Source organism: Harpia harpyja, chromosome W (assembly GCF_026419915.1).
Source record: "Harpia harpyja isolate bHarHar1 chromosome W, bHarHar1 primary haplotype, whole genome shotgun sequence".
Classification (NCBI taxonomy): domain Eukaryota; kingdom Metazoa; phylum Chordata; class Aves; order Accipitriformes; family Accipitridae; genus Harpia; species Harpia harpyja.
In genome coordinates, this window is record NC_068968.1 from 9,724,500 (window position 1) to 9,751,969 (window position 27,470).

Sequence of the window (27,470 nt, forward strand, 5' to 3'; positions counted from 1 at the left end):
AGAGTTAAATATCTGACTGAGTGCAAAAAACCTTCCCCCTCAATCCGTGGGAAAGGGAAAGGGAAAGGGGAAGGGAAGGGAAGGGAAGGGAAGGGAAGGGAAGGGAAGGGAAGGGAAGGGAAGGGAAGGAAAGGAAAGGAAAGGAAAGGAAAGGAAAGGAAAGGAAAGGAAAGGAAAGGAAAGGAAAGGAAAGGAAAGGAAAGGAAAGGAAAGGAAAGGAAAGGAAAGGAAAGGAAAGGAAAGGAAAGGAAAGGAAAGGAAAGGAAAGGAAAGTTTGGGGAAAAAAATCTCCATAAGAGGAGTGAAATCCAGGTATTGTTTGCTTTGTAGGAAAAAATTTGAAAGACACATTCAGGATATTCTTCTTCAGAATGACTAACTAAAGGAAAATCAAGTGGTAAGATAATATTTTATAATTATCATATCTACAAAGAAAACATCGAGTTAATCAAACCTATCAAAAATCTTCCAGGAAGTTGCTAATTGGACAGTATCATATACAGGAGGACTGAGAAAATGCAAAAGCTATCATCACACATCAAAATACAGGGACCATTAAAATTGCCAAAAACCTCTTGCATTTTCTTGACAATGCTGTGGTATGTGCAAGCTGAGATGTTCATAAAACAGTAACAGAAAAAATCAACATTAATTCTTTCATACTCTAATGAATTTAAAATTGCTAGTGTTCCTTACTTGAATAGAAAGCTCCAGACAACTTTCAGAACAAGTATTATTACCATCTCCAGGTGACAACAGAATTGCAAAGGATTCACAATTGCTTAACTCCAAGGAGATAAAAGTACCTGAGAGCTGATACGTACTTATTTAATTTTAAAATATTTATAGCTGTGTGCTCTGATATTTTCCTTTGCACTGTGAGATACATATTACCTTTACATTAGATTATTATAGTTTATAGAGCACTTGGAAAATATATGGCATGATACAAGTGGTAAGTGTTGCTATCAGGAAAACAGGGATCATTAATATTCTTTTTTATGATGCCTAATTATATATACAATAGTACCTCAACTCCACATGGAAGTATACAAACTGGACTGCATACATTCCTGAAGATCAGAAACTAAGCTCCAGCTGCTGGACAGTAAACACATTTGCGTGTTTAACTGTTAGCTTTAATTGGTATTTAATTCCAGTCTCTGGGAAAGATTCAGCCAGCCAGATCCCAGGAACAGTACTTAGGAATGGCAGTATGTGCTCTTATGAACTATTCACCATTTCTTTCAAGGGTTTTTTTTCCTTTTTCTTTCTTTTTTTTTCTCTCTTCTTTTTCTAAGTTTATCAGGACAACACATAATGTTGATTTAATAACTAATCATTACAGTTTTGATGTAATTAGTCTTTGATGCCCCATAAGAAACCCTCTGTATTGGCTTTGTGTGGCAAGGTTTTGGTAGCGGGGGGGTTACAGGGGTGGCTTCTGTGAGAAGCTGCTGGAAGCTTCCCCTGTGTTTGAGAGAGCCAATACCAGCTGGCTCTAAGACGGACCCTCTGCCAGCCAAGGCCGAGCCAATCAGCGATAGTGGTAACGCCTCTGGGATAACATTTTTAAGAAGAAAAAAAAAAGTTGGGACAGACAGAAATGGCAGCCGGAGAGAGGAGTGAGAACATGTAAGAGAAACAACCCTGCAGACACCAAGGTCAGTGAAGAAGGAGGGGGAGGAGATGCTCCAGGCGCCGGAGCAGAGATTCCCCTGAAGCCCGTGGTGAAGACCATGGTGAGGCAGGCTGTCCCCCTGCAGCCCATGGAGGTCCACGGTGGAGCAGATATCCACCTGCAGCCCATGGAGGACCCCACGCCAGAGCAGGTGGGTTCCCGAAGGAGGCTGTGACCCTGTGGGAAGCCTGCGCTGGAGCAGGATCCTGGCAGGACCTGCGGATCTGTGGAGAGAGGAGCCCATGCTGGAGCAGGTTTTCTGGCAGGACTTGTGACCCCGTGGGGGACCCACGCTGGAGCAGTGTGCTCCTGAAGGACTGCAACGCCATGGAAGGAACCCATGCTGGAGCAGTTCGTGAAGAACTGCAGCCCGTGGGAAGGACCCATGTTGGAGAAGTTCGTGGAGGACTGTCTCCCGTGGGAGGGACCCCACGCTGGAGCAGGGGAAGAGTGTGATGAGTCCTGCCCCTGAGGAGGATGAAGCGGCAAAAAATAACGTGTGATGAACTGACTGTAAACCCCATTCCCCATCCCCCTATGCCACTGGGGGGGTTAGGTAGAGAATCCGGGAGTGAAGTTGTGCCCGGGAAGAAGGGAGGGGTGGAGGGAAGGTGTTCTGAGATTTGGTTTTATTTTTCATTACCCTACATTGGTTGATTGGTAATAAATTGAGTTAATTTTCCCCAAGCTGAGTCTGTTTTGCCTGTGATTGTAATTGGTGAGTGGTCTCTCCTGTCCTTATCTTGACCCACAAGCCCTTTGTTATATTTTCTCTCCCCTGTCCAGCTGAGGAGGGGGAGTGATAGAACGGCTTTGGTGGGCACCTGGCGTCCAGCCAGGGTCAACCCACCACACCCTCCCAAAAATTTATAAGTAGTTATTGTATTGAGAAAATCTGTTTTTCAGCTTTTTTGCTTATATTCTTTTATTACTGAAGATATGAAAAAGAGACAGTACTCACTGGTAGTTAAACCATACAGCTGCTTACTCCTTGAAGTCACACTCTGAACTCTGTTTCTAATACCAAAATTATTTCCAAAGCTACATAACTAGCAAGATTCCTTAACAGAAAAGTAATGAAGTTGAATCCTTCCAATAAAGAAATGTTACAGGGAAGGTTCACTGATGCTCACCGCCTGCATTGAAGAGAACCATCCACACACAGTAACTGATGTGTGCAACAAATATTAAGAGTGAATGCTTAAGAACAAAGAATGAAATCCTATAGGTTACTATTAAAACATAAAATAAATGACCTCCTGGAACTAACCAGACTGTATTTAGAGAATTTTCTAAAAGGTCCTATATACTTTTAGAGGTTTAAATGTAACACAAATTCTGGGGAATACAGAATTTCTACAAATTTGGAAGCTCTCAGAGTACAAAATATTTATTTGGTCTTACCTGACAATTATTATCAGCAGCAGTGAAGCAGAGATTCAATATTACTGTTTTTTGTTCCTACATATACAGTATCGCAAAGCTGAATAGGATTTTTTTTCTTGGAGAGAACCCAGGAAAACACTATAGTAGCTAATCTTGTGGGAAAGGAGGAGGGTAAAACTCCTCAAAACAAGACAAAAGAACAGAGACCCAAGAGACAGAAAAGTAAAAGCCAGAAGGAAGGTTTCTAATGAATATTTGTTCAGTGTATAACCTGTGTAAGAGCCTTTGTGACTGAAGCCTTAGCAAAATGGTAACACAAATTATAAAATAAGAAGAGCAAGTGGTTTTATTCTAGTGTGGAGACTGTATTTGAGTTTCTTTTAGACACACATCAAATTAATAGCAATAGTAAACTGAATTAGTAGACAAATCAAGGAGATAAAACCTCCTATTAAAGTCTTGGTATCCCTTTCTTTCACAAATAGATTTTGGCAGTTTGGTAACAGATAAGAAGAGCCAGCCAGCCAAAAGTAAAAAAATAATTTTAAATATTCTTGGGGTTTTTTCCTTTGGATGATATATAAATGCTATGTTGTCAATCAAGAATGTTAAATTCACTCAGAAAAATGATTATATTTGCTCCTTTGCACAAAGATCAATTGTGGTAGACAAACATATACATCAGTGATTAGACTTCAGAAGACGTTGTTTGCATTGCTGGAAAAAAAATGCAAATGAAAAAGGGTAAAAGTTATTCAAACACATATTGAATGCAGGTTTTTAGCCTGGATTTTATACAAACAGCTGATGCTTTAAAACAGTTTCTATAAATGCCACTCATCTATATCCTTTAATTCAAGCATGCTGGTTTTAAATGATCCTTTGCCTTTTCCATGGTATGTGTAGATTAAAATATATCATGGGATGGTTAAAGTAAAAGCTACTGTGTGTTTTATCTGAAGGGATATATCAAAAGAAGTAAGAGCTTTCACTGGAGAAAGTATTAAAATAATGTAAAAAAGATAAATTTATAAACTAGACTATGCATATTAGGAGCAAAACAGATTAAATAAAAAGTTCTTTAAGATGAAATTGCCACAAAATGCATGCGTATGAAACTCTCCCCTGAGCAGAGCAAATGTATTACAACCAATGATCAGATGTGCTTTGTGTCCAACACCATCAATCACTTGAAATAAATGATAGGGAGACTTAAGAATTACTCAGGGGATGCTCAGAACTTTATAGGACCAGGGCCTAAATTAATAATAGGCACCCTCATCCATTCCACTGACCAACAAAAAGGTGCTACAAGGGTGAGACATTATTAGACAGTTACATGTTTAAGTTAGTACAATAAACAACAGTCAATTTTCAACAGCTAGCAACAAAGAAACTTGCCTCAAGAAGCTAGTACCATTGCTAGTACCAGGCAACTGATATAATCATCCTCTGAATTAATATGTTAAAAATAGATCTTTTAGTAGGGGATAACAATTTGACTATATTAACCTCCACACTACATATTTGGACCTTGATGGATTGATCCATTATGTACTGTTAGTCCATAATTATAAAATGTTTAAAATAAATGCCTTCTTTTAAATGAATGATGCTATAGCATATTAAAGCATTTTGAATATTTTTTAATTTTCTTATATATTTATTTATTTATATGTTCATACACACACACATATGCAAACTTCAACATGAGTGGAACAAACCATTTGAAAACATTCACCTGTCAGCAAACATAACAGCAGCTGATAAACAAAAGCAGATAGGAACCATTTTTAGGGAAGAATAAAAGAAAGCCTGCAAAAATTCCACTTCCTTACTAAATGCCAAGCATCAAGAATAGGAGCAACCTCTGTATGTAGGAGAAGATGGGTGGGGGGTTAGGGGTTTTTTTTGTTTGTTTGTTTTAGGGTTTTGTTGGGGGGGGGGTTGTTTGCTTTCTGCTTTTTCTAACTTATAAACATCCTAAAAGAGATAGCAAAGGATGAGGCTAGGCTAATCTCATTGCCAATATTAAGTTTTTTGGCTGGAAATACATTTCACAATAACATAGGATAATAATACATGTAGACACAAATATATCAACTGTGACAAATTTGTTTGCTATACAGCCTATGTCAGGCTTTTCATATGAGATAAGGCTTCATAGAAATTTTAAAGATTCCATTATTATACAACATTTTTCTAGATTTTTTTTCAAAACTTTTGCACAATCAAAAAGGCAGAGAGCAAGTGACAGAGACTCCAAAAAACATGAACAAAATACATTAGAACAATGAGAAACCATGATAAAACCCCTTTTTGAACTGAGAAATAACAGTGGTTACAAGGGACAAAGAGATAGGATACTGGTTGAGTTTCCAGAAATGTCATGTGCAACAGAAGTGGCCTGGATCACAGGGCAATTTTCTTTCTAAAGGCAAGGCTTCTTTACCTTGCTGTTGCTGGCTGGACATAACCAGGGTAAGATCTCCTTGTGCTTGTGGCTTGCCTTTGCCTAGCTAGGAAGGACTGTCCTGAGCCTGTACTAGCCAGTCTGTCTTCTGCTGCTTTTTTATGCAGAGTCATTCCCTATAAAGAGAAACTTATCAGTGAATACCAATAAATAACGATGAACAACTAATTTACAATTTATTATTTCTTCTTCACAAATACGAGATAACCTGGTTTGAATTTCAATCATTATATTTTCAAGAATGGGGTTAAGACATTCTTCCTGATCCTTTTCAATGAGTTCACATTTTATCCTCATGCAAGTTTGCAGTAATTCCTGAGAAAAAGAACTCCCAATGTGCCAGGTCTTGAACGTGCATTTCCACACATGAACACATAGTGCTATGACATACCTTTTGGAAAGCCACCCCCCCACCCCCCGGAAGTTGAGCTAGAAGAGTACTTCTCAATTATATTCACCTTCTGTGAAAATACTAACTTAATAGAAGTGGTGGGAGCATATTTTGATGCTGGTGGATACCAAGTTGAACATGAGCCAGCAATGCATCCTTGTGCTAAAGAACACCAACAGCATCCTGGGTTGCATAAGGAAGAGTGTTGCCAGCAGGTCGAGGGAGATGATCCTTCCCCTCTACTCAGCACTGGTGAGACCCCACCTGGAGTCCTGTGTCTAGTTCTGGGCTTCCCAGTACAAGAGAGACATGAACATGCTGGAGAGAGTCCAGAAAGGGGTCACAAAGATGATTAAGGGACAGGAGCATCTTTCATACTAGGAGAGGCTGAGAGAGCTGGGATTGTTTAGCCTGGAGAAGAGAAGGCTTGGGGGGAATCTCATCAATGTGTACAAATACCTGAAGGGAGGGTCCATAGAAGAGGGAGCCAGGCTCTTTTCATTGGTGCCCAGTGAGAGGACAAGAGGCAATGGGCACAAACGGAAACACAGGAGGCTCCCTCTGAACATAAGAAAACTCTTCTTGACTGTGAGGGTGGTTGAAGACTGGAACAGTTTGCCCAGAGAGGTTGTGGAGCCTCCATCCTTGGAAAGATTCAAAACCTGTCTGGACATGGCCCTGGGCAACTGTCTCTAGGTGGCCCTGCTTGAGCAGGGGGTTGGACCAGATGATCTCCAAAGGCCTTTCCAACCTTAGCTATTCTGTGATTCTCTGTTTTTGAGACAATCTGTGTCTTTAGCAGAAGCTAGGAGCTATGAAATATTCCCACTTCTGAATGGCAGGGAAAAGAAGAAAATCGCATATTGACTGGAAGACCCTGAACAGTATGAGATGATATAAGCTATGGTGGGCTGTGGATAAAATCAGAGACTAACTAAAAGGAAGAAGCAGGTGAAGCTATCACTAATCATCTTCATCCACATGAGAGTCAGGCTACTGAACTATATCTCTCAGCCTTGTCTTCTGCTTACCAGTGGGACCAACATTATGTAGTCGGAAAAGGGCACCAGGTCACCTGAAAGTGCCTTCAATACTAAAAAGATTCAAATGCTCTGTTTAAACACCATTTTAATCTCCTACTCATGAACATAGCAGGAACATAAAACAGCAAGAAGGAAACTCTTCCAAGGGAAGGCAGAGTGAAATGATTTAACCTCTATGATGAAACAGATGCATGTTACAGGGGGGTCAGGGACTCCTATCAGTTTCAAAGCAGCCACACCCTATCAAAGGTAAATCTTGAACACATTTGCTGAAGGTGAACAATTCCCTGCAAAAAGGTCCAACACTGTGTGATTGATATACAATTCCCTTATGTTTTGATTAGTGTAAAAGTGAGGCTTGACCCTGCACTCACCCATTTTCATATGTAGTAAACAGAATGAAAGAACCAAATATGTATAGCTTGGTAAATGCCACAAGAAGAGTATCAGGTGTGCACAAAACTACCTGCATTGTCACCCTAATGAAATAGAAACAAGCAGAAGATTGGGGAGGGGGCAAAGATGAGAATTAATTTGAGTATTAGAAGACAGTATAACTAAAGGTCTGAAATTACAAAATAGAAAACTGAGGCTTCCTTCCCCCCCCCCCCAAAGTGATGCTTCAGGTTTTGAAACTTGAAAATAACAACCACCTTGGTTTCCATATTCTGACCTGAGGCTTACTTTGCTGTTTTTCAGTATGAACTCTGTCAAGCCTTTTACAAGTTTATTGTTTTCCACTAGGGGTTAACTGTTATATAATGATAACTAAAAGAGAATGCTTTCATCTGCATATATATTTGAAAATACTTTACACACAAAAATATTATAAATAAATGAAGACCTTGATAAACACCACAGAAACAACTAAGATTAACCTTTTTATCATTTTTAAGTTTGAAGATTCTTACCATATTATACCAGGCACTAACAATAAACTTCTCTTCCATTTCTCTTTGACTCTTTGTTTTTTCGTATTCTTTCTAAAACAAAACAAACCCCATATATTTAAAATTGTTTAACCGCAGAGAACAGTAAATATTAGAGAAGCACAGTCTATACCCCAAAATGAGGAAACATAAAAGATCTACTGGAAAACATGGAGATAATTACCTCTAATGAATGGAACATTCTGTCACGTTCCTGCAACTGATTTTTCAGTGCCTGAATCTCAGGAGCTGCACCCTGGTTTTGTTTAGGATCTAAGGTGCGGATAACCTGTGAGAGGAAAACCACAGTTTGTTTTTAATTCAATGTTGGAAAAGGCATCAAGGCATTATAACCACATAAGGCAGATTAAGAGACATAGAAGTGACTTAAAACATGTCATTATAATAAATTAAAATGACATTTAAAAATGTCAAACAAAAGAATGCTTAATTTTAAAAGGCTGATGTATAATACAAACACATCTCTCCCCTAATAAGACAGAGGCTCTAAATTGTCAACCAGGATGATGGAGACTATCTCTAAACAGCAATCATGAAGTGTCAGACATCATCTGAAATGTGCTCTAACAGGACTGTCAAACAAAAGTGTTGATAGGAGGAAGCAAGACCTCGGAGGTTCAATATCTTGGACACAAGGAAGCAGTTCCTACCCCCATTCTGTACTGCCACAGGGCCAGAGCATGTGAAACCTTTCCTTGAAGCCTTTTTCTCTTTATAGCTAAGGATTACCTATCTGTTACCCCTCAACTCACTCCTCACAGTGAACTCAAGGACTACTTCTATATGGAAAGAGGCTGTGATTCAGGGATCTGTAGTACCAATAATGCAAATTTTAGAAAGTTCTGCTACAGCCAGAAGAATCCATGGCAGTGCATGTGTGATGAAGTTTCTGCCACTAAGTAAGATGAGAGGAACAACTAACTACATTCTTATGTGGCGTCTATCAGAGGCAGCATTTGAGCACTAACACTCAAGAACAATTCCAGTAAAGGCTGAGGTTTTTAAGCTTGTCCTAGAAAACAGCTGAAAAACTTTTTAAAAACATGTGAGCCCTAGCATGGACGTGACTTCAGCCAAACTGCATCACTCACTGATGAGCCTGGAAGAACTTCCATCAAGAAACAGGTTATCACAACACCAGGAAGGGGTTAACACCATCTCTGTTATCCACTGGCACTTGTGACTCTTAAGGAGCTTTGTCTGGATAACTCTAATATAAATCTGTATCAGTGGTGTACAGAAGTAGTACAAACGATTTTGGTTAGATACTAGTCACAAGTACAGATACTTAATTTAGTTTTAGTCCTACAGAGTGAAGTGAAGTGTGTGGTACAGCCTGTTAGGGAAGGATTGTTAACTTGGAACCCAGACACTTACACTTTTGGCCTTTTCCAAATACTTTTTGTATCGTTCTTCCATTTGCTTCATTTCTTCATCTTTTTTCCGCAAAGCTTCTTGTAATTCTTCAATTTTGAGTGCTTTATGTCAGGATTAGAGGATAAAATAATTACATTAAATTTATTTACATGCATTTAAACAGACATTAAACCCACAGCTAGGACTTTATTTCAGTTAAGAAAAGCTTACATAAGGAATGAAAAATGCTTATTGATGCAATGGACACAATAAGTTTAATTCAAAACCTCAGAAACGCATATGAAAAAAGGTATATTGTAGGTCAAATGAACAAAAGTTTAACAGTCCTAAGTGACAAGCAAGATTCTTGCTCATATCTGCCCAAAGGTAGTAATGAACAAAATTCTTCAAAATTGTGACATGAAAACACTGCAATTATGTTTTCTTCACATCATCCTCAAGAAGTGATGCAGACCAACAGGACAGTTTCACTGTACAGCCAATTTCCTGTGTTGATTTAAGAATGTACCAAGCCACTACTACTTGTGCAAGCTATACATCCTACTTGCATCTTTTTCAGAAACAAGGTTTTTCACAAACAACTTGCAATTCAAGTAAGCCAATCAGAGAAGTCTGAATATGCTCTAAATTTTAGAGGTTAGGGACTCAGAAAACCAGGCCCCTTTCTGCCCTGCCCCCCACAACTGAGGCATGTTAAGTATGGAAAGATTACATACTCATCAACTACTCAGCTCCTGAACTTCATCTTCAGTTGTCTTATCATTTTCTAAAATGTGGAATTTTGTAACGTAATATTGTTCTGTGGTTTTAACTGGAAACTAATGAAAATTTCTTGGATCTAAAATTTCCCTAATGATTATGTAATCATTAGGTAGCTGGAAAGCTGCCCAGCAGAAAAGGACCTGGAAGTGTTGGTCAACAGCCGGCTGAATATGTCAGCAGTGTGCCCAGGTGGCCAAGAAGGCCAATGGCATGCTGGCCTGTATCAGAAATAGCGTGGCCAGCAGGACTAGGGAAGTAATTGTCCCCCTGTACTCAGCACTGGTGAGACCACACCTTGAGTACTGTGTTCAATTTTGAGACCCTCACTACAGGAAAGACATTGAGTTGCTGGAGTGCATACAAAGAAGACCAGTGAAGCTGGTGAAGGGTCTAGAGAACAAGTCTTATGAGGAGTGGCTGAGGGAACTGGGGCTGTTTAGTCTGGAGAAAAGGAGGCTCAGGGGAGACCTTATCACTCTCTACAACTACCTGAAAGGAGGTTGTAGTGAGGTGGGTACTGGTCTCTTCTATCAATTAACTAGTGATAGGATGAGAGGAAATGGCCTCAAGTTGCACCAGGGGAGGTTTAGATTGAGTATTAGGAAAAATATCTTCACTGAAAGGGTTATCAAGCATTGGAACAGGCTGCCCAGGGATGTGGTTGAGTCACCATCCCTGGAGGTATTTAAAAGATTTGTAGATGTGTGTCCTGGGTTCAGCTGGGATACAGTTAATTTTCACAGGAACCTGGGAGGGGGCACAGCCAGGACAGCTGACCTGAACTAGTCAAGGAGCTATTCCATACCATGTGACATCATGCTCAGTATATAAATGGGGAGCGGGCTAGGGGAAGGTGCTCTCTCAGTGTGGGAAGTAGCGGAGCGTTGGGTTCCAGGTGGTGAGCAGTTGCACTGTGCATCACTCCTTTTGTATATTCTTTTATTAGTACCGTTGTTGATGTAACTTCTCTTTTTGTGTTTTCCCAGTAAATTGTCCTTATCTAAACCTCGAGGTTCCGTTTTTGTTTTTCTTTTCTTCTTTCTGATTCTCCTCCCCATCCCACCGGAGGGGGGCGGGGAGGAGTGAGCGAGCAGCTGCGTGGTCCTTTGTTACCGGCTGGGCTGAAACCACGACAGTCCTTTTTGGCGCCCAACGTGGGGCCCGAAGGGTTGAGATAACGACAGATCTGGCCAGAGCATGTTAAAACAAATTTGTTATACGCATTTCTTATATTAGATAAATAGATGCTAGTCACAATGTTGGTTCATTTGTTTACATGGTGGCGTTTTGTAAGTTCTTATGTGCTCTATGTATTGCCTCTGGTTACGCTTATCACCTCTGGGAGAGGGATCGGGATTATCATTTTGCTATACTAGGCAATGTCGACTTATGAAATGATTACATCACTGGTCATGAGGTTAAGCTGGTATCTGTAGGCCGCGGTGATATCATTTCCATACTTCGGGCACCTTCTATCGGAATTTATTGGTAATTGCACCGAATCCATGGGGAAGTCAGGGGGGGATACTTCCCCCCGTCCGTTCGCCTCCCTTCTCTCCTTCCGACTAATTACAACCGCTTTTGAGAATTTTGAATATCCTTGGGATGGGCAAGCCAGTGTGCTGTTAGTGCTATGCCTCCTGAATATGTTTCAGGTCTTGTTTAGGGCTATAAAAAAGGTTTTTAAGAATACGACCCAGAGATCTGCCCCAAAGCTGGATATTCATGGGTGGCACGGCATGTGGGAGGATATGGGCAGGTATCTAGAGAACTTCTCACCTCCAGTGGCTTGGAACTACACTCCCGAACAACTACAGAACCCTCATGAAGTGGTAGAATATTTGAAAGGAAAATGCTGTGGCTATTCCAGAGATGCACAACTCACTGCACTGTGCTGGGCCTTGGCCAGCATCTACCAAACACTGCTTGATATTAAGCAGCACCCTCAGGGGGAAGACAGGGAAAACAGAGCGACAGGCACTATGGCTACCCCAGCCCTGGCGACAGGCACTGCAGCTAAACCAGAGAACCAACCCGTGCCAGTATCAGTTGCCCCTATACAGAAGAAGAAACACACAAAAAAATCAGTTTGCTTAGTGAGAGATGAAAGTGAACCAGGGTGTCGTGGTTTAACCCCAGCTAGCAACTAAACACCACGCAGCCGCTCACTCACTCCCCCCCACCCAGTGGGATGGGGGAGAAAATCAGGAAAAGAAGCAAAACCCGTGGGTTGAGATAAGAATGGTTTAATATAACAGAAAAGAAGAAACTAATAATGATAATGATAACACTAATAAAATGACAACAGTAATAATGAAAGGATTGGAATGTACAAATGATGCGCAGTGCAATTGCTCACCACCCGCCGACCGACACCCAGCCAGTCCCCCGAGCGGCGATTCCCCGCCCCCACTTCCCCGTTCCTATACTAGATGTGACGTCACATGGTATGGAATACACCGTTGGCCACTTTGGGTCAGCTGCCCTGGCTGTGTCCTGTGCCAACTTCTTGTGCCCCTCCAGCTTTCTCGCTGGCTGGGCATGAGAAGCTGAAAAATCCTTGACATTAGACTAAACACTACTGAGCAACAACTGAAAACATCAGCGTTATCAACATTCTTCGCATACTGAACTCAAAACACAGCACTGTACCAGCTACTAGGAAGACAATTAACTCTATCCCAGCTGAAACCAGGACACAGGGTCATCACGAGAACAGGAGGAAGAGGCAGAACCTGAAATAATCACCTGACCTCTATCCCTGAGTGAGTTGTGCGACATGCGAAAAGATTTTGGCCGCCACCCAGGTGAGCACATTGTTACCTGGCTGCTCCGATGCTGGGATAATGGGGCCAGTAGTTTGGAATTAGAGGGTAGGGAAGCCAAGCAGCTGGGATCCCTGTCTAGGGAAGGAGGCATTGACAAGGTGATTGGGAGAAAAAGACAAGTCCTCAGCCTCTGGAGGTGACTTCTGTCAGGTGTGAAGGAAAGATACCCCTTCAAGGATGAAGTTACATGTCACCTAGGCAAGTGGACCATCATGGAGGGAGGTATCCAGTACCTGAGGGAATTAGCCATGCTGGAGGTGATTTATAATGATCCAGAAAATGGGCAGTCACCCACAGATCCAGATGAAGTCCAATGCACACAACCGATGTGGCGGAAGTTTCTACGAAGTGCACCACCAACCTATGCCAACTCATTGGCAGTAATGTCCTGGAAAGAAGGCAATGGACAAACGGTGGATGAATTGGCTGTCCAACTCCGGCAGTATGAAGGAAGTCTCTCTTCCTCCCTACGGGCCTGTGTCTCGGCTGTAGAGGAATTGTCCCGAGAGTTCCAGCAATTCAAAGTGGATATGTCCTTCTCCCCACCTGTACAGGCCCGCATCGCAGCTATTAGGAGTAAGGATTCCTCTGCCCAAGAGAGAGGAGAGAGAAGGTACACACGATGGGCTAACCTGTGGTTTTACCTGCGTGACCATGGAGAGGACATGAGGAAGTGGGATGGAGAACCTACCTCAGTCCTGGATGCATGGGTATGTGAGTTGCAAGAAAAAGCAATCAGAAAAGAGGATTCTTCTTGGAAAAATGCCACTCCAGTTTCCCGTGAGCAGTCCCCCAGACGGAGTAGAAGGGCCGATCTCATTTCTGATCCTCTTGAAGGGACTTCTGATTCACGTTTGCAAAAAGTGAGTAACGGATACCCCGACCAGGATTAGAGGGGCCCTGTCTCCAGCCAGGTGGAGGAAAGGGACAACCGGTTTCCTGGACAGTGTGGATTCGATGGCCTGGCACATGAGACCCACAGGAATATAAGGCTCTAGTAGACACTGGTGCACAATGCACCCTAATGCCATCAAGTTATAAAGGGGCAGAACCCATCTGTATCTCTGGTGTGACAGGGGGATCCCAAGAGCTAACTGTATTGGAAGCTGAAGTGAGTCTAACTGGGAATGAGTGGCAGAAACACCCCATTGTGACTGGCCCAGAGGCCCCGTGCATCCTTGGCATAGATTATCTCAGGAGGGGGTATTTTTAGGGCCCAAAGGGGTACCGTTGGGCCTTTGGTATAGCTGCCTTGGAGACGGAGGAGATTGAACAGCTGTCTGCCTTGCCCAGCCTCTCTCAAGACCCTTCCGTTGTGGGGTTGCTGAGGTTGAAGAACAACATGTGCCAATTGCTGCCACGACGGTGCACCGGCGGCAATATCGCACCAACCGAGACTCGCTGATTCCCATCCATAAGCTGATTTGCCGATTGGAGAGCCAAGGAGTGATCAGCAAGACTCACTCACCCTTTAATAGTGCCATATGGCCCGTGCGGAAATCTAATGGGGAGTGGAGACTAACAGTAGACTATCGTAGGCTCAATGAAGTCACGCCACCGCTGAGCGCTGCTGTGTCAGCTATGTCAGAACTTCAATACGAAATGGAATCAAAGGCAGCCAAGTGCTATGCCACAATTGACATTGCTAACGCGTTTTTCTCAATCCCTCTGGCAGCGGAGTGCAGGCCACAGTTTGCTTTCACTTGGAGGGGCATCCAGTACACCTGGAATCAATTGCCCCAGGGGTGGAAACACAGCCCCACCATTTGCCATGGACTGATCCAGGCTGCACTGGAAAAAGGTCAAGCTCCAGAACACCTGCAATACATTGATGAAATCATCGTATGGGGCAACACAGCAGAATAAGTTTTTGAGAAAGGGAAGAAAATAATACAAATCCTTCTGAAGGCTGGTTTTGCCATAAAAGAAAGTAAGGTCAAGGGACCTGCAGAGGAGATCCAGTTTTTAGGAGTAAAATGGCAAGATGGACGTCGTCAGATCCCCATGGATGTGATCAACAAAATAGCAGCTATGTCCCCACCGACTAATAAAAAGGAAACACAGGCTTTCTTAGGTGTTGTGGGTTTTTGGAGAATGCATATTCCAAATTACAGTCTGATTGTAAGCCCTCTCTATCAAGTGACCCTGAAGAAGAACAATTTTAAATGGGGCCCTGAGCAACAACAAGCCTTTGAACAAATTAAATGGGAGATTGTTCATGCAGTAGCCCTTGGGCCAGTCTGGGCAGGACAAGATGTTAAAAATGTGCCCTATACTGCAGCCAGAGAGAATGGCCTTACCTGGAGTCTCTGGCAAAAAACACCTGGGATACCTGAGGCTGACCCCTGGGGTTTTGGAGTCGGGGATACAGAGGATCCGAGACCCGCTATACTCCAACTGAAAAAGAGATATTGGCAGCATATGAAGGAGTTCAAGCTGCCTCAGAAATGGTTGGTACTGAAACACAGCTCCTCTTAGCACCCCGACTGCCAGTGCTGGGCTGGATGTTCAAAGGGAGGGTCTCCTCTATACATCATGCAACTGATGCCACATGGAATAAGTGGGTCACACTGATCACACAACGAGCTCGCATAGGAAACCCCGATCGCCTAGGAATTTTGGAAGTGATCACGGACTGGCCAGAAGGCAAAGATTTTGGAATGTCGCCAGGGGAAGAGGTGGCACGTGCTGAAGAGGCCCCGCTGTATAATAAACTGCCAGAAAATGAGAGGCAACATGCCCTGTTCACTGTTGGGTCCTGTCGTATTGTGGGAAAACATCAGAGGTGGAAGGCTGCTGTATGGAGTCCTATACGACAAGACGCAGAAACTGCTGAAGGAGAAGGTGAATCGAGTCAGTTTGCAGAACTGAAAGCCATCCAGCTAGCGTTAGACATTGCTGAAAGAGAGAAGTGGCCAGTGCTCTCTATCTCTATACTGACTCATGGATGGTGGCAAATGCCCTGTGGGGGTGGCTACAGCAATGGAAGAAGAACAACTGGCAGCGCAGAGGTAAACCCATTTGGGCTGCCGCACTGTGGCAAGATATTGCTGTTCGGATAGAGAAGCTAGTGGTAAAAGTACGTCACGTAGATGCTCATGTACCCAAGAGTCGGGCCACTGAAGAACATCAAAACAACCAGCAGGCAGATCAGGCTGCCAAGATTGAAGTGTCTCAGGTGGATCTGGATTGGCAACATAAGGGAGAGCTATTTATAGCTCAGTGAGACCATGATACCTCAGGCCATCAGGGAAGAGATGCAACATATAGATGGGCTCGTGATCGAGGGGTGGATTTGACCATGGACATTGTCGCGCAGGTTATTCATGAATGTGAAACATGCTGTAATTAAGCAAGCCAAGCAGCTAAAACCCCTGTGGTATGGAGGGCGATGGCTGAAATATAAATATGGGGAAGCCTGCCAGACTGACTATATCACACTCCCACAAACCCACCAAGGCAAGTGCCATGTGCTTACAATGGTGGAAGCAACCACCGGATGGCTGGAAACATATCCTGTGTCCCATGCTACTGCCCAGAACACTATCCTGGGCCTTGAAGAGAAAGTTTTATGGCAACATGGCCCCCCAGAAAGAATTGAGTCAGACAACGGGACTCATTTCCGAAACAACCTCATAGACACCTGGGCCAAAGAACATGGCATTGAGTGGGTATATCACATCCCCTATCATGCACCAGCCTCCGGAAAAATCGAACAATACAATGGACTGCTGAAAACTACATTGAGAGCAATGGGGGGTGGAACTTTCAAACATTGGGATACACATTTAACAAAAGCCACCTGGTTGGTTAATACTAGAGGATCTGCCAATTGGGCTGGCCCCGCCCAACCAAGACTTCCACATACTGTAGAAGGAGATAAAGTCCCTGTAGTGCGCATGAGGAGTATGTTAAGGAAGACAGTCTGGGTTAGTCCTGTCTCAAGCAGACACAAACCCATCCAAGGGATTGCCTTTGCTCAAGGACTGGGGTGCACTTGGTGGGCGATGCAGAAGGATGGGGAAGTTCGATGTGTACCTCAGGGAGATTTGATTTTGAGAGAGAATATCCAGTGAATTAGGCTGTATGATGTTAATTGCTAAATAGCCTGCCACTGTATGCCATTGTATCTATAGTGGCTATATGCCATATCAAGGGTATTACAGTAGAATTACCCAAATGACTGAAGGATGGACTTTGAAACCGAGCCAAGTACAACAGTGATGGAACTTGAACTGGCGCCCAGCGATTTCCTCAAGATCAACATCTTCGACCTGCAGGCCAAGGGCGTGGGTTGCACCAAATGTACCAGCCACAAGCTCCAGAGGTAGCATGCAACAATCCAACACCTCACACCATCTCTCCTATCCTGAAGGACTGTTAACAACAGATGGAGCCCCAAAGTCATGGACTAAATAAAATTGATGGACACATTAGAGGGATGGCCCATAGACTAAAGGAATGCTATTTGTGTGTGGGGGGGGTGTCCATATACATATATATATATGTATATAAGACAAGGAAAGTGGTGGTGATTCATTGGAAAATGTAGGATCTGGGCATGATGTAGATGGTATAGAATAAGGGGTGGATAATGTCCTGGGTTCAGCTGGGATAGAGTTAATTTTCACAGGAACCTGGGAGGGGGCACAGCCAGGACAGCTGACCTGAACTAGCCAAGGAGCTATTCCATACCATGTGACATCATGCTCAGTATATAAATGGGGAGTGGGCTGGGGGGTGCTCTCTCGGCTTTTGGTGGGGGAAGTGGCGGAGCGTTGGGTTCCAGGTGGTGAGCAGTTGCACTGTGCATCACTCATTTTGTATATTCTTTTATTAGTACCGTTGTTGTTGTTGTAACTTCTCTTTTTGTGTTCTCCCAGTAAACTGTCCTTATCTCAACCCTCGAGGTTCCGTTTTTGTTTTTCTTTTCTCCTTTCTGATTCCCCTCCCCATCCCACCGGAGGGGGGCGGGAGGAGTGAGCGAGCGGCTGCGTGGTCCTTTGTTACCGGCTGGGCTTAAGCATGACAATGTGGCACTTAGGGACATGGTTTAGTGGTGGACTTGGCAGTGCTAGGTTAACAGCTGGACTTTATGATCTTAAAGGTCTTTTCCAACCTAAACGATTCTATGATTCTATCATTCTTTGTCACGGTTCTAAAATGTAATCTGCTACATCTCAAGATTTAGTAGCGTGTTTTTGGTCATTATAGCTTTCAGAGTAATTAACACCACACATACCATTACCACGTGAAACATATGTTTTGTTTTTCTTACAGCTTTTATAGATATTAAATGAAATATTAATTAAAGGTCATTCCCTGCATGCAAAACATTTTACAGTTAAAAGAAATGGAGTGCATATCAGAAAACTCACAACTTTTATTACATCTTGGTTCCAAATCCTCAATAATAGCTCGTTTCTTCTGTAGCTCATTGTTAGCTTCATGGAGCTTCTCACTGTTACAAACCATAAAAGCACATATTATTTTTTCAATACTCTTATCCTCTGGAATGAACATTAAGTGATAAAAAAACCCCAAACCCTCAGAGTATGGCATATTTCTGGGAATATAGTTGACTTGGCTGTGAGGTGTGAGGACAAACGGCAAGTGGGTCAATGTCTATGGGAATGTTTATAAAATATGCTAAAAAGCATTACCATATATGCAGAGTTATAAAACCAGACAGCTTCATTCTCAGCCTGGAATTATATACTTACTTTAGAATTTACAATAAATTGTACAAAGCATGCTTGAAGTGTATAATATCAATAGCTGTGATAAGATTTGGGAAGAATGGCTTACGCCCCCCCCAAGTTATAGAGACTGTACTTTCTAGTAAGGCAGTTAACAAGTGAACAATTCTTTAAGTAAAACTTGAAGTTTAAAAAAAGTGTAATATTAAGAGCAGTGCAGAAATAGTATAACAGAAAGATCACACTCTTAACTTAAGCTTTACATAATTTTAAATTGTTTTCTAACCACCAGAAAATGGTGGCTCTTTCATAACTCCTTTTAATTTGGCAAAGACTTTCCATAAGAAATGAAAATAATGCCTCAGTAACAGATTCTCTACATATTCCTGTGCTATCTGCATGTCTCTTCTTTATGTATCTTCCAAATGCACTACTGCCTTCCCACTGCTGTTAATGGCTAAGCACCTGCTAAGCATATGGAAAGCAGATCATTTCATATGGCAAGCAAAATATGGAAAGCTTTATTACTTACAGATGTTCTTCAAGTTTCTTTTGCAGAAGCAGCGACTAAAATAGAAAGTTAAATGTGTCAGTTATTTTAATACGTTATGGTGCTTAGTATCATTTCAGTCATATTAAAATATATAATTTCACAGTTATAACCAGAAATAGCCATTTAATTTAACCCATTTTTGGTCATAATTGTATAGCAGTTTTCTGTAGTAGTTGTCCTTTCCTTGATATCTGTGGACTTTCCCAAAATCAGAATGCCTTATAACTTCACGAATATTTTCTTGGAATTGGAACAATATAGGAGAGATCCATTAATGACAAAATTGTATTTCAGTTGTTTTCATTGCTTTGTGATTCAGTACTTTTGTAGATTAGACTCAACAAATTTATTTAAAATTAGTGGAAAATATGCTTGAAGAGCTGTCCAAAGCATCAAAGCAATTTCACATAAAGACTCGAGGTAAAATTCTGTCCCCACAAAAATTAGATGCAGTAGAGTGCCACTGACCAGAGCACAGCAGAAATTTTATCCTCAATTGCTCTGCTTTTCTCTGTTTTCACATCTTTCTTTGCCTACAAATATGTAAATATAATACACCTTATGCTGTTCTGATTTCTGGCTAAGTCACATTTGAATAAGCTCTTGGCAGGGGGTGTGCTGGTGGTGAGCTTCAAAGTAAATTTTAGTTTATTCATAAACTCACTTTATATACAGTGATCATCTTTTAAGATCAAAACCATAAATGCCTACAAAGTAAAAGTAGTATTAAGTAAACAGAAAGCCATACTCACAATAGCCTTGAGCAGAAACCCATGCCAGGAAACAGAGATGACATATTAGCATAAAGCAAAAACAGCAACCAACAGAAGAAACTATTTAGTAACTCATGAACAGAAAAGCTTAAAGCTATGCATTTTTTCCAGACATGTACATTTTTCTTACTTCTCTGTTCTCATTAACAGTTTCATCCTGTCACATTTTCTGAAGAGTTTAGGAAAGCCAGTAAAAATTATCCATACTGTGTTCAAGTATATGAATGCTTTTCCACTTTCGCACATATGCAAACATCATCTGAATTTCAAAGGAAAGCAGTTGCTGTTATGAAAAGTAATTTTAACATTGAAGTCACATTAGTAGCTGTACTGGTTTTGGTTGGGATAGAGTTAATTTTCATCATAGTAGCTTGTATGGGGCTATGTTTTGGATTTGTGCTGAAAACAGTGTTGATAACACAGGGATGTTTTAGCTATTGCTGAGCAGTGCTTACACAGAGTCAAGGCCTTTTCTGTTTATCACGCTGCCCTGCCAGCAAGTAGGCTGGGGGTGCACAAGAAGTTGGGAGGGGACACAGCTGGGACAGCTGACCCCAACTGACCAAAGGGATATTCCAGACCATATGACGTCATGCTCAGCATATAAGGCTGGGGGAAGAAGGAGGAATGGGGGACGTTTGGAGTTATGGTGTCTGTCTTTCCAAGGAACCGTTACGCATGATGAAGCCCTGCTTTCCTGGAAATGGCTGAACACCTGCCTGCCAATGGGAAGTGGTGAATGAATTCCCTATTTTGCTTTGCTTATATGCACAGCTTTTGCTTTACTTCTAAATTGTCTTTATCTCAACCCATGAGTTTTCTCACTTTTACCCTTCCAATTTTCTCCCCCATCCCACTGTGGGGGGGAGTGAGCAAGCAGCTGTGTGGTACTTAGCTGCCTACCCAGGTTAAACCACAACAGTAGCAAAGCAGCAGACAATATGTAGTCTGTTGGGCTGCAATCAACATGTAGAGATACATGTATTTTGGTGGAGACATTCTGAATTGGTGTTATTTTCACATGGTTTAAATACAAGACATTAAATATTGGATATTTAACTCAGACTGCCTTTTTGGTTTGCATTTGTCCAGTACCCATTATAGTGGAGTCCTAGTCTGTGACTGATACTTCAAAGTGCTATCACAATATAAAATAAAATCATCAACAAAATTACTTCATTGCTTTTCCTTTCTATGTTCTTTCAAGAAAAATTTAAACACAAAGCCAATACAGACAATTTGTATGCAGTCCAAGAAAATTTTTTAGCTGGAGTTTAAACACTTCAAAATATCATTTTTAATCACATTCCTGGGTTGTGCTGTTTGATTAGTTCAAAGTTGGATTGTCTTTTACACTATGAATAAAGAGGGTAGGAGGTAAAATAACCCAAGTGACCAAGGAGGTAACATAACTCAGTGACTCCACTGAGTTCAAACAGAGCTACAGAACTTTACAGTAGCTATGGACCTGCGGGTTTTGGCCGTTTGCTTTTTTCCTTTTCCAGTTTTTCTAAGAAATATAATAACAAATTAGACACACAGAGGAAGGGACACCCTGTTGGCCAATCCCAGGGCTGTCCCAGGAAAGCATCAGCCCCATGGTCCAGGCATGGAATCCATCAAGATGAGTCAATGCCGGAGCACCTTTCGGACTGAGGGGGGGGTTGCTGCCTAGGGGTATGGGACACATTATGGGGAAAAACATTTTGGGATTGCACAGGACTTATTATGGGATGTTTAGGGGAAGAACCAAAGGCAGGAAAAGGAAGGGGTTTAGGTGATTTGGGGAGGAACAAGTGTGAGAAAATAGAGGGTATGGAGATAAAATGGTCCAGTCACATGTAAACAGGGGCTGGTCAGTACGCTTGTCTGGCCATGCCCTGTACCTGATCAGCACAGTCTGTGTTATCTTATTAAATTCCATTTCTAACTCTCCCTGGGTGAGGAACAATATTCTGTGTGCATGTGTGTGTATGGGGATCTGAGTGCCAGTGACTGGAGTCAGACCACAGGTCACAGGGGCTCATGTGCCTGGGTGCCAGCAACTAGAGAGACCAGAGTGAGTGAAATCAAGTGCCAGCCACTGGAGTGGGACCAGGGGCCAGAGCACCTGTGTGCCCATAGTGACAGCAACTGAAGCAAGCATGGTGGTTGTGTGAGTGAGTGTGTGATTGCTAATGAATATCAAGCTGGACTAGCCAGCATGTGGGTGAAGTGACCTGGGAGCCAGGAATATGTGTGTGTGTCTCTAAGGGCGAGACTGGCTATTGGGGGACCAGAGGAGTTCTGGCCACTGCACCAGCAACTGGAATGGGCCTGCAGCCTCAAGGGCTCTTATGTCTGGGTGCCAGCAACTGGGGAGACTGTGATCCAGGAGCCAGCTACTGGGCAGACTGAGTGTCTGAGCCCTGCTGCTGAAGGCATCCACATTATACATATATACATATATTTGCACTAATCGACCTCCATCCTGCTCAGCCAGAGAGGGGAGCAGGATGAGGCCATTGGTGCTGTCTGTGTTCATGTGAGTGCTCTGTGTGTCTGTCTGTGATCTGTGTGGCCAGCCACGTATATATGTGGTGTATATGCGCGCTCTGTGTGCGTGTGCTTACTGGGAATATATCTTCAGCCTCGCTATTGGTTGGACCTGGAGACATGGAGCTGTGGCAGCCTCATCTCTCTCAGGCTGATGGATCTGGCCTGATTTCCCCTAACAAATTTAACAGGTTGGCCTCTGCTTTGAGTAGGAAGATAGACCAGACATCCAGACCCCTAAAGGTACCTTCCAGCAAAGTATTTTGTGATTCTACATTTCCTTTTTTGCTCATTTAAGAGTACATGTAGGCAAATATTCAGAACCTAACAAGATGATAGGTCCATGGGGGTAGTGCCTATATATCACCATTGGTATGGTCAAATTTATACTGAAGCTAGGAATGCAGCTGGTGCATCATGAGCTTCAGCTCTGCCTGGTACCCACATCAGTACAGTTCCATGTGAAAACCTGTGCTGGCATGGTTTTGCTACTAGCAGAACCCAAACCAGCTTGGATTATACCTACATGGGCTGTAGTCAGTCCTTTAAGTGCATTGTAGACATATGCACCGTCTAAACCAGTCTCAAACAGGGCCAGATTTAAAATTACAATAAATAAAGGTATATTTGATTAGACTGAGATTATTTACAATAGTCTCCACATCTGAGCATAACTTTCATAAACACATTGCTCAAAAAGTAAATCACAAACCAAAGCTTTATATGTCAACTGCTGAAAATAACAAAATTCATGAGAAAAAAAAAAATTACCTGTCTTATCAATAAATGCTTTCTCTGGGTTCCTAAACTGTAAAAGTGAAGTTTCATTTCTGGTACATAAATATAATAGACTAGGTGTGTTTTAACAAATATCATCAGAAGTTTTCAGGAGAATGTTAAATTTAACAATATTACAATCAAACTTGTCAAATGGAACTGCTAAAAACTCCTCTGTCTGTATTCAATAATCCTTAATTTCAAGCATATTTAAATGCATTCCTTGACAAGACAGGGTGAAATCCTGACTTCACTGAAGTAAACAGAGGTTTTCCTCTTGATTTTCAGGGGGACCATGATTTGCCTTCAGCTCCCACAACTCTTCTTGCCAGAGTGGAGCTGAGAGCAACAAAGATCCTTTTTCCGAGAGACTAACAGCATGTCAGTAAAGTTGTGTTATTCTTCATGCCAATACCAAAATATCAGTGCTCTGATCTGACTGGGCTAACAAGGCAGGAATGTTTATGAGAGCATGAGAAAGGTGGAGACTTAGCTGACTGAATTACTTAGGCTGTTGCACTGCTGAGGAAGCCCTAAGATTTCTCAGCCTTTTGTACACACAGAATCAATATCAATTGGGTTGGGCTTTTTGAGACTTCCTACATCAAAATGATAGTGATAGTGTTAGTAGTAAGGGTTCCACTCAACTGGAGACTATTAAACTGTGCTCCTGTTAAGGGTGACAAAGATCAAAGATTCTGTTGAGTCTGTTTACCACAAAACATGCAAGGAGTATATCCAGATTGTAATCACCCTGAAAAATTTGGTTTTGACCTGTAACCAAGACAGCAAAGAATATTATGGAATGACATAATAGTATAGATCCATTTAAAATTAATTATAAGTTATTTCTTAAGAGCATTTTTCTAAATAGGAAATCACTGCTTTCAGGACAGTTCTATAGCTTCTACTCTCAAATAAGGGAGGCGGCAAATAAAATTTTCAGTGGAAGATTAGAATTGGTGTTCCCACACTAATCCTGTGACAATGTCTTTATTTTAAATATTAAAATGTACAGTATCTAGGTATACAGAAATATAAAATATTGCACTGTGTCAAAGGACTGCTCATTTGACTTTTTTAGTTTTGGCTTGCATGACATCTTGCATTAGAGATACACATTTATATCAGCAATTACTGGGTTTCCACTGGCAAGAAAGGTATTTACTACCATGAAGAACAGTTAAACAAAAATACCTTCGGATATTTTACTAAGAAATGGAAAATCAATGTATCCTTAATTTCCTATAAATGTCTCTATTCTAATTACAGATTTTTAAATAATGCTGAGTTTACTACTAGAATGGACACACTAAAGGGAAAAAAAATATTTAATTCCTTTTCTACAAAGAAAGTTTTTACCTATTCTAGACAAACATTTAATTTTACATTTCTCATTGAGAAAAACACAGTTTAAATGTAAAGCCATAACAGCACAAATGGAAAGCTACCAGGAATCTCCATCTGCATTATTTCCTCATGATGTAACAAGCAGGAGATATTATGTAAAGCTGAAAGGTAGGATAATAGCAATTACTTGAACACAAGTTTTACATACATTTCTACTTACATCTTCAGCTTTTGAACCTTGCTCCTGCAAAGACTTCTGTAGTTCTTGAACTTGGGACTGTACTTCTAGCAGTCTCTGATTTACCAGCCTAGGAAATAGATAAAACTTTACTTTTCAGAAACAATGAATTACAACATGATGAAATCTAAGATGTTTAGTGTCCAGCATTATCAGGACATCTATGCAAGAGATAGTACACTAATTCTTTATTCAAAATTGCATTGGGTTTATGTGATAAGGTTTTGGTAGCGGGGGGAGGGGGATGCAGGGGTGGCATCTGTGAGAAGCCAGAGGCTGTCCTGTGCTGGACACAGCCAGTTCCAGCTGGCTCTGCAACAGACCCACCACTGGTCAAAGATGAGCTTATCAGAGAAGCTGGTGTCACCTCTGAGAAAACATATTTAAGAAAGAGCAAAACACTCCCTGGGAGTGAGGAAAAAGTGTGAGAAACAATCCTGCAGACCCCAAGGTCAGAGAAGAAGGAGGGAGAAGAGGTGCTCCAGGTGTCAGAGCAGATATTCCCCTGCAGCTAGTGGAAAGGACCACAGTGGACCAGGTATTCCCTGCAGCCTGTGGAGGACCCCATGCCAGAGCAGGTGGATATTCCCTGAAGGACCTGCAGCACAGGAGACATGGGGAATGCAGGGTTGCAGTCAGTCCATAACAGTTCCTCTCTGCCGCTCCTTCCTCCTGATGCTTTTTCCCCGTGCCAGCGTGAGTCCTTCCACAGGCTGCAGACCTTCAGGAAAAATCTGCTCCAGCATGGGTTCTCCATGGGCTGCAATTCCTTCAGGAAATATACAACTGCTCCAGCATGAGGTCCTCTATGGGCTGCAGGGGAATCTCTGCTCGGATGCCTGGAGCACCTCCTCCTTCTCCGACCTTGGTGTTCACACTGCTGTTTCTCACTCTTTTTTCTCTCTTCCTCTGCAGATCTGGCATTTTTGCCCTTTCTTAAATATGTTTTCACAGAGGTACCACCAATTTTGCTGATTGGCTCAGCTTTGGCCTGCGGTGGGTCTGCTGCAGAGCCAGCTGGAACTGGCTGTGACTGGTCTAAGATTCTTTCTGCTGACTTCATCCTCATTGACCACAGTATTCTGTGGATGAAGCAAGCCAGCTAAAACCTACTGCATACTACAGTAAGAGAAAATTCAGTACATAAAATCATGGAAAAGTTTTTATCACCCTAAACTTTCATAAAATACTCAGTTTTACAAAATCTAGATCATCTTGACAGCAGCTCTAACTCCTGTGAACATACTTTTAAAGAACAAAATAGGAAACAGAAGGGCAGATGGAAAATGTACAGGGAATGAATGGGTAATAGGGAAGATAAGGGATTCTTTTTGTTACACTTGCTTTACAGAAGGAGAAGCTAAAGTAATACATGGTTCCTTTTGTGACCCTTTGCATCATTCCAATTGCAATCTATTACAGAATTCTTCAGCCCACACTGCAGGCTCCAGATACTGGAACATCATTGAATGACTGAGTAGACTCACAGGCTGGTTGAGATACTTTTTGATAGGTCTAACCACTTTTTTTTACATAAGGAACTTGGCCCTGACAACAGTCTGCTAAGACAGAAGTATATGGCATTTTAGGAAAGTCACTGGAACAGAGAACAATACTTCCTTACCTGTTCTCTGTCTCCAATTCATTCTTCCGTAAATTTGTACCATCAAGCAAGCTCTGCAACAAGGTGATCTTTTCATTGTCAGAACCTTCTTGGTTCAGCTTTAACATCTTGTTCTCATGCTGAAGGCGAATGAGTTTCTCCCTAAACAAATAAAATCTACTAGAAGAAGCTTGCCATTCTCTATGAATAAAACAGTTTACCACAGGATGTGTAAAGATAACATAAAGATCTTTACCAGTTTTAGAAATAGATGAAACTACAATTGACTCTTGATCTCCAAATTCAAACTTGATTAAAGAAGCTGCAATTGTACAAAACACAGAAGAGGAATATTGCCTGAGGGCCCAGATTAGATCTGAGAACAAGGTCACAGTCTGATGGGTAGTAAGCAGAGCTGAGTATCAGGGTATCAAAGGATGCAGGTTGTAAACTTAGCTATCAATAAACTACTGCATGAACCTGGGCAAGTCACTTCCCTCCTCTTGGTCTTCCCCCTGCAGCCCCCATGAATATCACTGTATTGAGTCTGGCTGGGATGGAGTTAACTTTCTTTATGCAAGCTCATATGGTGCTGTGTTTTGGATTTGTGGCTGTCGTGGTTTAACCCCAGGCAGCAACTAAGCACCACGCAGCCACTCGCTCACTCACTCCCCCCGCCAAACAGTGGGATGGGGGAGAGAATTGAGAAAAAAGTAAAACTTGTGGGATGAGATAAAGACATTTTAATAGGACAGAAAGGAAGAAAATAATAATGATAATAATAATGATACTGATAATTGTAATGATAATAAAATTACAATAATAATAATAATAATAAAAGAATTGGAATATACAAAACAAGTGATGCACAATGCAGTTGCTCACCACTCACCGACCAATGCCCAGTTAGTTCCCAAGCAGCAATCCACCCACCCCCCCGTCCAACTACCCCCAGTTTATATACTAGGCATGATGTCACATGGTATGGAATATTCCTTTGGCCACTTTGGGTCAGCTGCCCTGGCTGTGTCCCCTCCCAACTTCTTGTGCC

The 27,470-nt window shown here is 42.0% G+C and overlaps 1 protein-coding gene across 11 annotated transcripts in view; it reads right to left on the minus strand.

The window, feature by feature from the left end:
• Positions 1-2,358: 2,358 nt before the first annotated feature.
• Positions 2,359-27,470, minus strand: part of LOC128136076 (protein Hook homolog 3-like) — a 130,575-nt gene continuing 105,463 nt past the window's right edge. For all 11 annotated transcript variants that reach the window (XM_052775173.1, XM_052775167.1, XM_052775172.1 and 8 more), the window contains 8 exons: positions 26,441-26,581; positions 24,799-24,886; positions 19,123-19,157; positions 18,270-18,352; positions 9,302-9,402; positions 8,088-8,192; positions 7,886-7,957; positions 2,359-5,656 (listed from right to left, as the gene is read on the minus strand). In XM_052775173.1, the coding sequence (XP_052631133.1) occupies positions 5,516-5,656; positions 7,886-7,957; positions 8,088-8,192; positions 9,302-9,402; positions 18,270-18,352; positions 19,123-19,157; positions 24,799-24,886; positions 26,441-26,581 (766 nt within the window). In that variant the 3' untranslated portion in view covers positions 2,359-5,515. The remainder of the gene's footprint in view (positions 5,657-7,885; positions 7,958-8,087; positions 8,193-9,301; positions 9,403-18,269; positions 18,353-19,122; positions 19,158-24,798; positions 24,887-26,440; positions 26,582-27,470) is intronic.